Source organism: Gopherus evgoodei, chromosome 2, assembly GCF_007399415.2.
Source record: "Gopherus evgoodei ecotype Sinaloan lineage chromosome 2, rGopEvg1_v1.p, whole genome shotgun sequence".
NCBI lineage: Eukaryota > Metazoa > Chordata > Testudines > Testudinidae > Gopherus > Gopherus evgoodei.
In genome coordinates, this window is record NC_044323.1 from 4,752,778 (window position 1) to 4,764,116 (window position 11,339).

Sequence of the window (11,339 nt, forward strand, 5' to 3'; positions counted from 1 at the left end):
CAATGGCAAAATGCCGTTTGTATAGCCATGGTGCCTGGAGGCACCAATTGCTACCCTTCAGTGCGAGCAGGATTCGGTCAAGAGAATAGCTGCATTTTCCAGTAGGATATGGACCTAAATGGTATCCTGCCAGGCTATATGAAAGCCCTACCTAGAGATTGAGCTGGGTGGCTCTCCATCCACATGGAGGCTACGTCCCTTTGGGATTTGCCCGGATATGGACCAAGGCCACTGGCTCATCTTCCCTAGGCTGAACTGTCTTACTGCCTAATCTACAGTTTTTGGTTTTGAAGGTCTTCCCCTGCCAGTCTGAAGGGAGGACACACCCTGGCGATTCATCCCTTAAATGCAGAACTTTCGTCTACTGTCTTGCAGGCTTTTAAGTCTTCCCTGCACCCACTAGGAAAGCTGTTGAAGGCCCTGACGTTCGCTTTTCAGGCTACATACTCTGGGATCGGGGCAAACAAGCACCTACTGAACATGGCCCAAGAGGAGGTCAAGTACTATGCCAAGAAAATATGGGAGTTTTACCAGTAAGTCCAGTGTGTAATTGGCTTCCATGCAATTGTATGCTAGTGAGGAACACTTGCTAGACAGGCAATCAAATTCATTCTTGGAGGGCTTGGCCTTGGATTACTGCATCTAGTACTTCGATGCAGTCCAGTTTCTTTCCATCAAAAAGCTTACTTCCGAGGTTTCTCTCTTTGGGTGTTCATGCCGATGACCCTCATCACTGTAGTAGCTAGGTAAACTTCTTCCCTTTTACTCCATATACAATCTTAGCAACATAGGACTTGCCAGCCTGGATCAGATGCATGGTCCATCTAGACAATTTCTTATCTCTGGCAGTGACCGGCAACAGATACTTCAGAGGAAGGGGTGAGAAATGCCATAGTGGGCAGATGTGGGGTAATCTGCCCCTATGAAGTCTCGTGAACTATAGCTGAAGGAAATACTATTGTGAAAAATGGCGCTGGGGAGAAAAAATAGCTCTGTCTTAATCAAGCGATCTGTTTTGTGTATTCGAGGGTGTATCTCTTCACCCTAATGCCTTCAGAAAAGCAGTTTTTTGCCTCTTATTCCTGTGCAACTGGCAGAGCCAACACAACTTGCAGAATGGGTTGGACTCTGTTCCTCCTTGTGCATCAGCAGGCTGGCTTCCTAAGATCCACTCTGATAGGGCTGTGTGAACCCACTGAACAGAAAATGGCCTAACTTCATCTTCAGAACCTTGCTTACTGGTGATGGGTGAGGAGGAACAACCTTGGTTGGCTGTATCCAGGGCTGGCCACTTGAAAACCCTCTAACTGTACATGGAACCGATTTGGCTTAAGACATATATTGAGACAGGAGTCCCACGATGCCATTTTTAGTTGCCTTTCAGAGTAGAACTGCACTTTAAATGTGTCTCTTTTGCAATGGACCTGTTAGGCTGACAGGTGAACTGAGGAATTGTCCAGAATGAGAAGCTTTGGGGCATCTTATTCCTTGAGCCCATACACTGTCTAGGGAAACACAGAGCTATTGCTGATCTGAGACAGGGGTTGCACTTTCCACTGTGGCAGCACTGCACGTAGGATCGTTTTAGACGGCATTAAATTGGCTTGGGAAAGCATTGAAGTGGAACTGGAAAAGGTTCAGAAAAGGGCAGCTAAAATGGGCTTCCATATGGGGAGAGATTAAAAAGACTGGGACTTTTCAGCTTGGAAAAGAGGCTGCTAAGGGGGTTATGATGGAGGTCTATAAAATCTTGACTGGTGTGGAGAAAGTGAATAAGGGAAATGTTACGAGGAGTAAATAACAAGAACTAGGGGTCACCAATGAAATGAATAGGCAGCAGGTTTAAAACAAACGTAAGGCAGTGCTTCACACAATGAACAATCAACCTGTGGAATTTTTTGCCAGGGGATGATGTGAAGGCCAAAAGTATAGTGGGTTCAAAAAACTAGATAAGTTCAGGGAGGATGGGTCCATCACTGGCTATTAGTCAAGATGGGCAGGGATGCAACCCCGTGCTCTGAGTGTCCTAGCCTCTCTTCACCAGAAGATGGGAGTGGACGAGAGGGGATGGATCACTCAATGGTTGCATTCTTCTGTCTGTTCTCTCAGAAGCACTTAGCATTGGCCACCATCAGAAGACAGGATACTGGTCTAGATGGACCATTGATCTGACCCAGTATAGCCGTTCTTATGTTATGTTCTCTTCTAGAGACTTAATCCTTTTCCAGCTGGATTCTTTATGGATGCTGGTGATATGGAAACTCATTCTAGCAATATAATATATTCATCTGTTGGGAGCTGACACTTAAGCCTACGGAGTATCTTCAAGTATTAAATCCCTTCCCAGCAGGGGTTTCTGTGCAAAGTATGGGTGCCCCTAGTCCAAAGAGCTAAAATAATTCTCTAGAACAAGTCATTCCACCTTCAACAAAGTATCCACTCATTTTGAATGCACTAAGTAATCTGTTTGCCTCTCCTGTACTGTTAACTGTTATAGCTGCCAATTTTGTAGGGGGAGAAGATCTGGCTAATGCTAATTAGTAAATGACTGAGTTACCCTTGAAAATGAGATGCTAAATCTTCTACTTGCCTTTCAGAGGTTTACTACATCTGGCCTTGGAGCAGAAAGGCCAACCGCTGGCAAAGACAGAAGATGGAGAGAAAAGGTGGCTGGGATTAATGGTCATTTGGTTCTAAATCCATGTCTGTTTTACCTCTTCTGAAGAAACACTGGGCATGGAGACCATCCTCTTTCCCAGCCTTTGGTTGTGGCAATAAATCCAAATAGCTGGTGTAGCTGCACTTAGGTGGAAAAATGTGCTAACACATTTTCACTCGTTCCTACCTTAGGGACTAGATGCTGTGTTAGTTCTGGCATTGGATGTGAAAGAGAGACAGCTCTGAAACATCAGAGGAAATAAAACCTGTCCCAACACCTAAATGAGTCACCTGGTTGAGCATTGCTTTATGTGGGGCAAAAGGGATGAACCATTCCTTCCTGACTTCTGTAGACCATGTCCTGCAGCTTGTGATCTCATTACTCTGATCTTAACTACTACAAATGCTCTATCCTATATTGGTTGCAAAATTATCCAGTTGCAGCATTGGACTCTAGGAAGAGGGAGTGGGGAGAAAGATGGACACATCTTTTAAGGTGTTGAGCCTTAACTTGTGTCCTGCGTGGACACAACCTTTAACAGACAGACATCAACAATCAGTAGGGCTCATCTCTTGCTTTCCTCTCTAACTCAGTGACCTGAATGCATACGGAGTGATTCTGCCTCTGATCCTGCCCTGTTTCTATCCAGAGCTTTTCATGCTGTACATGCTCTATCATGAGAAGGAAGACGATCTCTACTGCCAGGGGATTGTGGACCTGAGTTTATTTCCTGACGTTAAGCTGCTAGAGTTCCTGGATGTACAGAAGTGAGTAACACAGCACTGAACGAATCCCCAAAACAGCTGGGAGAACGCTCTCTGCAGGGAAAAGTTCTGATGGGGGTGGGAAGCAAGAACTCGCCAATGGACCCTTTGGTTCTAGGACCCGTTATTAGTCTTAGTGCTTAAACTCTTCCTGAGCAGCAATGTCAATTCCTTGATGGAGTTCCTATAATATACAGTACTTTCTTACAGGTCAGGAGTACTCTTAAAAGGCCAGGACTCTAATTTCCCATGCTGATCTTGTTCCCTTCCTTTCTGGATGTCTCTCTTGAGCAAGAGATCTTTCCAGTTGCTTTACCAAGTGAATGGTTTACTTCAGGTTTGAAGGGTCCCACAGCAGCATATGGAGAATGGTGATTCAGAATTGAAAGGAGCAACATGCTGTGGCATAAGCCTGATTCTCCACTCTGTTAAAACCAGTTCTTAAAATGGAGTCATTCCTTTGGGTTCAGTTAATCCAACCGTTACTGGTTCCAGGCCAGTGCTAGAGTGGAGAATCAGAACTCATAAGCCTATGTCCGTGGTGGTGATTCCACAGACCCTTGCTCTTGGTCAGGGCGAATGGGTGAGTGAGAATTTAGAGTCTGACATGGGGATGGGGTAGATCTGCATGAAGTAACTGCTCTGTCTTCCATCTCATTTCAGACACCTGTGGCCCCTCAAAGATCTCACCCTAACAACCAATCAGGTAAGTAGCAGTGCTGGGATGGATCCTCAGAGTAAACTGGAGTAGCTGCTCCAACTACAGTGAAAGCGCTTAAACGAATGGGGCCAGGCCAAATTACATCAAGTGACGTTCTGGGCCTTTGTATTTAGAGATGCTTCAAATTACACACCAGTAGCAGATCATGGACACTAGCACATTGGATCCAATAGATGCCAGATACACAAGATATTCCAGTATTATCAATAAAACTTCTATCTTATAAGTAGAAGGCATTTCCACTCTGTTGCAGGAATTTATCTGTATTATGACAGTTCGTAGATACTCCAGTGCTAAGTACTAATTTCCTTCCTGTCCTAAATGGTTGCACAGGGTTGCTGCATGATGCTGAACATCTGCATTCCACTCTGTAGAGGTTTGCTTGGACCCAAACCTGAGCCAAGCACAGCTGACCTGAGAGTTGTCTTCAGAACTGACCTCACCTTGGGGCTTGGCCTGGTGGGGGCTCCCTGTGCCCACAGTCATTCTCCAGCTGCCTTCTGCCCATGGGGTCAGGCTGGTGGCTGCATGCCCCGCTCCTGCTGTTTGTTGCCACCTGGCACTGTGCACTGCAGAGTGAGTGTGCTGACCAGTCACTGTGCCTCCCCCCCACAGCACTCTGATCAGCACAGAAAGGGTCGGGTCCTGCTGGGGTCAGGTCATGTTGCAATGTCTGCTCCATGGGTCGCTGCATTTCGTTTGCTGCTGATGAAGTCCTCTGGGAGGAAAGGCAATCTATAGAAATTATTCTATAATATGTGCTTTGCTGAATCATGGGGTTTCAAAGACATCTTAAGCTTCCCAGATGTCTGTACCAGCACAGACAGCTCTGTGTGGCTAGAAAACTTGTCTCTTTCACCAACAGACATTGGTCCAACAAAAGATATGACCTCCCTCTACCTTTTGTTGCTAGTATCCTGGGACTGACATGGCCACAACTACATGCGTACTAATGCAAACACTTATCTACCTTTCAGAGACATTCTCTTATCAAAGACAAGTGCTTCCTTTCTGCTACGGAATGTCTGCAAAAGTTGATGTAAGTGGCCTTCTGTGATGTCTTACTCATGCCTAAGCAGGGTTGGATTACATGGTGGTTAAGATACTTGACCTCTCAGTCTATGCTAGCCCTAGGGGAGATCCTTCCTGAAAAATATTAGCATAGACACGGGGCGAGTTACTAATGCTGAGAGCTTGAGAAGACATAAGCTCTATTTGTGCAATGACACAGTGGAGAGACCTTCCTGACCTCATCCTGGTGATCCCTTTATATCATGAAGCTTGAGGATTGACAGCCCTTATAAGTCTTGTCTTAGTTAAGGCAACTGGCCTTATCCATTCAAAAGACTGACACTCTTACTCTGCTTTGAGGTATATCCATAATGCCACTTCTCACTTCTTAGCTGGGTAGCACTGCACTTCTTTCTCAGTGTATCTTTATATCGGCAGCACTACTGTGGACCCCCGGGAAAAGCTGGAGATCCTTCAGAAGACCTATGAGGAGATAGAGAGCACTGTGTCACGAGTAGTGGAGAGGGACTATAAACTCCCAATGGATGACCTCTTGCCGCTGTTGATGTATGTTGTATCGCGGGCCAGGTAAGAGAGAGCTTCATGTTTACCACTGCTAATATAAAGCAGAGTATCTCTTGCGTATGTGTAACCCACACACCTTCTGGGTGTGCTGTTCTGTCCCATCTGGTGGCACTGAGACCGCCAAGAGAGAGAATTTAGCTAACACTGTAGCGCAGACTCACAGCTAGTTGGATTTTAGCTCATGCAGTAAGCTCCAAAGGTCCCTGTAACGGCTGGGGTCTGTTGGCGTTACATACGCTCCATTAGGACTAGGGCTGGCTGAAACCGTTTTCATGGGAAATTTGGGGGTTTGATTAAATGAAGTATTTTGTGAAGTCTATTTTTACACTGGAGAAAAAGTCAAAATTTTCCATGGAAAATGTTTTGGCCAACATCCTGAAACTTAGATTTGGAGATGCAGTGCCTCATGGGAGTTGTAGTTCAGTTACCTCATGTCCCTCTCCTGTGTGGGCTGGGTTCTCTGGCTGGACTACATTTTGCATGATGGACAACCTCCCTCTGGAAGAGGGAACACCATGGTGCATTATGGCAGATGTAGTCTGACCAGGGAGCCTGACCCATAGAGGAGAATGGGAGCATGAAGCATGTGAACTACAACTCCCATGAGGCACTGACAGCATTTCCAAACAGAAAAATTCAATTGTGAGAGGAAAACTTTTTTGACAAATGAAAGGCTTTGACCAACTGTAATTATGAAGTGTCTCTGTATGCCACTGAAAACCCGTACTGCATTGCAGATAGAAAAGGCCTTCTGCTCACCCTCAGAGCCCATGCCTTCAGTAGCAAAAATCACTGGTACGAAAGAGCCCGAAGAAGACTGCTGTAGTTATGGCACCAGATTAGAGCTGAGGAGAACTGAGTTGAGTTCTTGTGTGACTTTGGGCAGTCCAACTCTTTCTGGGACTCTGTTCCAATCTGTAAAATAGATCTACTTCCTACTTTACTGGGGTGTTATGGTCTAATTCATGGCTCTGAGGGACTCTGTCTCTGGTAAGTGTCACTGAAATGCCTAGAAATTAAGCTTTACTGGTATAGAAATAAGTCTTAAATTACTAGTTTTCTGTAAAGAGACACTTGTTGCCTGCGCTGTCTTCATTAGCGCTGAATGAACCAGTTCAGGTTCGGTAAGAATGGAGCTGCATTTTTCTGTGAGGTTTGCGAGTGAACTCTCTCCACTCCTTGCACACGTCTGTGCTTCCTGGTTACGCTACAGGTCCCTATTGTGCTGTGTGCCGCAAAAGCAAGAAGGTTTGGGAACTTCAGTTTCTGGTCCTGAGACCTAGAGATGGAAAAAACAGGATCATACGTTTGATAAGGCTGCCCCCACCTGAAGTGGGTACGATAAGCATGGTCTCCCAAGTGCAGATGGGGAAACCGAGGCACAAATGTTAAGGGCTTGAATTTTCTTAGGTTCTGAACATCCAAATATCAGGTGCTTTGCGCCTTCAGAAATCAGACTCCACTAGCTCAAGGCCACAGAGGAAACTGGTTCTGTGAATTAGAACTGGGTTCTTATCCCAGTTCTCACACCAGACCCTGATGATTGGATCATCACTGCCCTGTAGGGAAGGTGCATGCTAAATCCAAGGTATTCATGTCTGAAGATTCATTCGAAGGATGGCCACTATTTTTGTTCTCTAGAATACAACATCTAGGAGCTGAGATACATCTGATCAGAGATTTGATGGACCCTACCAATGAAGGAGGGATGTATGACTTTCTGTTAACAGCACTGGAGGTAAGGAAGAGGTTTGTAACAATTAAGTTAGATTGTAGCAGGCAAGTCTTGCTTAAATAGTAAGAAACTATTAAGTAATGGTCCTCTTGACCAAAGAAGTTGTGAGAGTAGCTTTACTGTGATAGCTGACTGGCAGCTATTGTATCAGATTAAGGTGGTTCCTGCTCACATGCATGGGGCTGAATTGAGTTATTTTGGTTTTTCTCCTCAAAACTGGTGTCTGAAAGAACTTCCTCTCACACTGCCAGGAATCCTGTGTGGGGAGGTCTGCTCCTGGAGCATTGACCGATCAGCCGTCAGGGTGAGTTGCACAGATCACAGGAGTAGTTGGCCATTATTGAGCCGGAGAAGTGTTGGTGGACCACGGTCTGTACGTTAATTTGATGTGTAGATGTTGGTAATTAAACAATTTTCCCTCCTTGCCCTGTTGACCAGCCCCAGCGTGGACATGTTTTAATGTGCTTCTTTGTAGCTTCCAGTTCTAGTCTGTTTACTTTAGGGAGATGTTCTGACCTCTGTGTACATTCATGAGACCATAATTTTGTCCAAAAGATCTCTATCCAGTGAACACACACGCTTCTCCTTACTGATTCTGCTCTTTCTTCTCCAGTCGTGTTACGAGCACATTCAAAAAGATATGAGGCTGCATCAAAGAGAGAGCTGGTATGTGTCACGTGATCCTTGACCTTCACAATCCAGAGACGTCTGGTTCATGCACTTTGATAACTGTACACTGTTAGGAGATGAAAAGAGAATTGAGTCACTGCTGTTCTAGTTCACTTTCCAATGGGAAGAATGTTTGTTTTTTTTTCTAGACCCAGGCTTTTTTTAAAGTACAAAACAGCTAGTGTCTGGACTTGTGGTGACACTTGCAATCTACAAGGAGCAATCCTTCCTCAACCTCTCTCTAACATCTTTTGCCTTTGACGAAACCTAGCCCTGCACTGCTCTGACGTGAATAAAGCAAAATCTGGTTTTTATGATATCATGCATAAAATTACAGCCCAACTAGAATAATCACAGTTGGATATTGATGTTGAATCTTCAATTTTCAGCTAGTGTTCTGTGCAAACCCCTGCTTCCATTTTTCAGAATAAACCATTTTTGTGGCCTTTGCCAAAAACTTCCCACCCTGCAGATTAATCCTGTTTTTCTGCATGGAGCAGAGGCAGACTTGTAAAATGACCTCATTTAACTTCCTCCTGTTTTGTTGTTTGCATTTATTTTTCAAGGCCAAAATACCCTGGGATGGATGTTTTTATAAAAACCCTTAAAACCAAAATGTAATTATCTGCTTTGCCTGCATGGTCCTGTCTGATGGAATCAGCTGCACAGAGAGGGGCAGTTCTTTTCCATTTCCCCCCAATAACCTCTTCCCGGAGAAGTGAAGATGCAGAGTGATGGATCTTGCCCCATTGTCCTTGCTAGACATGCCAAGCCAAATCCCCTCTGCGCCATCACTGTCACATTTTAAAGCTGCTATTTACTAACTTGATTTTTTAGACTACTTCAACTGTAAATTATCAATATTTTTACACCCTGCTGAATCCTTCAATCTCAGGGATGTTACTCTGTAAACTTCCATGCCTTGTTGCAGATCAGGGCCACTCAGTTCACCTGGCGTACATGGCACCGGGGGAACTAGAACTGCCTTGCACTGAAAGACCACTGAAAGACCTCTGAAATGCTGCAAGGCAATTTAATCAAAAACAAATGTGGTCCTGCACTACGGGTCCTGTGGAAAAGCCAGGATCCACTTAAAATGGTCTTTAGGTGCTGACATTCTACCCTACTGACTCAATGGGGTGTAAATAGGACAGACTCCAACCCCATTATTTCTGTGGTGATTTTGTTTTATTAAAAAGGTAAACTGTATCTAAATGTTGCACTCAAACTGAAATACACTATATATGGATGTCTGTCTGGGGTGCATATGAGAACAAAAGCTATTCAATTTAGAGTAATTTAACGGTGGGTTTTAACTTGATTGTTTTTGTTTTTTAAGATATGGGCTGGTCTGATATTGTAACTACATAAAACTATAGAGTGCACTTAATTATCACAAGTATGTTTTAAAGAGTACACTGGATGCAATTGTTAATATATCGATTTGGGGCTGTGTTTTTTACAGTAACTTTTGTATTTAAATAAACCTGTTACCTTTTGTTTTAAACGGAAAGCCTCCCAAAATTTATTTAAAGGATTTCTCGACCCTTCTGTGTTCTGTTTCATTGCTGCTGCTGTATTCTTCTGATCAGAATCCAACTTTTTATTTTGCAAAAACCAATAGATCCTCTGACTTCATTTTCATGCTGGAGCAGAAGTATGGAGGGATTCAGTTTGCAGATTAAAGGTTTCCAGAGTGCAACCTTAAGAGTCTTTCTTGCACCCATCATAATCAACACCCGTTTATAATTAATAGATATGGAGAAAACTGATCCTGCTCAGTACCCGTGTAATCAATGTAAGGCAGTAGAAATGCTAATTTGTTTTCCCCTCCCCATGTCCGTACTTTGTGCAGCCTGGTAAGTATTACCCATTGTCTAAAGCTGTAGAAACTTGGGTACAAAAGAGGTTGGGGCTGGTCATGGTGAGCCAGTGACAATTGGAGCCAGTTCGGCCGAGTCCTGTGCTCTAACCACCGGACTGCATTGCCTTCATTTTCCTCAGTATCCCTCCAGCGATGAGTTAGAATGGTCACTGTTCACTTCGCACTACAGAAATGAGGCACGTTCATAGAAAAATCCCTCGACTTGTTGTACTGCGTGGGCACCACATTCACCGCAAATGGGGAAAGAGCTTCCCCGTCATCTAATAATGGACCCTGAGCGCCATTGGTCAGTCAGCTGTGAGCAGGACGAGTGCGGGTTGGAAACCACAACTTCCAACCTGCAGGAAATTCTGACGTTTTAAAATCTTACTCTGAATTGGAACACGGTCAGGGTCCAGCAGAAGAAAAATTTCAAAAATATTTAGATCGGGACCATTAAATCTTTGACAATGCAGAAACACATCAAATATTGGCTGTCAAAACATTCTGACTTTACTGAAATGATTCACTTGATTCTGTCACATTAAATTTTATTGAAATGGACATGGTCCAGTAGCCATTTGAATGAAACTGCATTTTCTGATGAAGTGTTCAGAGATTTTCAGCCACCTCTAATGGACCATCTGAAGTACACCTCTACCTCCAATATAATGTAACCCGATATAAAGCAGGTTCATACACAAGGTGGTAAGCTCTGACATGCTGCTCTGAACAGCGTGTTAAAGGGGAGGGGCCAGCCTGGGGTGTTTGGTAAGGGCTAGAGGGGCTTGGAGGTGGTCAGGGGCTCCCCCCAACATCTGGGGGGCAGGAGCTGTAGGAGGGCACTTTTGGGGGCCCTGCAGTCCCAGAATGGCCTGGGGAATTAGTGGGGGGCCTGGGAGCAGCCCACTCTGCTTCCCTTGCCCCAGCTGTGTTGCTTGGGGGAGGGGTCTTTGGAAGGGATCTCCTGCCCCACATCCCCCCACTCACTAGCAGTGGCAGAAGTGGAGCAGCTCAGCCCCAGCCTGCTACCCCTCCCCCAGCCCCAGTACTTCACTTTCTGCTGCAGGTGAGTACAGGGGCCCGCTTTACCAAGCTGCTGCTACTGCACCCTCTGTAAATCTCACTCAGCCTCAACTCCTCCCCTTTCCTTCCTGTTTGCTGTCCTTTCAGCCTCCCAACAGCCAGTGCTCCCAGTTCTAATAATTACAAGCACATCTAAACACCACACAGATCTTACTCCTGCAAAGCCCCTGTGACTTCCACCATGGAGTTGCTTCAGCTGTGTATCACTCATCATGCTGCCAATTGCAGAATCTCTATGCTGTCTG

At 45.0% G+C, this 11,339-nt stretch overlaps 1 protein-coding gene across 3 annotated transcripts in view; it reads left to right on the forward strand.

The window, feature by feature from the left end:
• ALS2CL (ALS2 C-terminal like) overlaps positions 1–9,651 on the forward strand; it is a 64,332-nt gene extending 54,681 nt beyond the window's left edge. For all 3 annotated transcript variants that reach the window (XM_030549841.1, XM_030549842.1, XM_030549843.1), the window contains exons 19-26: positions 376–533; positions 2,598–2,666; positions 3,253–3,426; positions 4,087–4,129; positions 5,122–5,183; positions 5,594–5,743; positions 7,382–7,478; positions 8,089–9,651. In XM_030549841.1, coding sequence (XP_030405701.1) covers positions 376–533; positions 2,598–2,666; positions 3,253–3,426; positions 4,087–4,129; positions 5,122–5,183; positions 5,594–5,743; positions 7,382–7,478; positions 8,089–8,163 — 828 coding nt within the window. In that variant the 3' untranslated portion in view covers positions 8,164–9,651. The remainder of the gene's footprint in view (positions 1–375; positions 534–2,597; positions 2,667–3,252; positions 3,427–4,086; positions 4,130–5,121; positions 5,184–5,593; positions 5,744–7,381; positions 7,479–8,088) is intronic.
• The last annotated feature ends 1,688 nt before the right edge of the window (positions 9,652–11,339 follow it).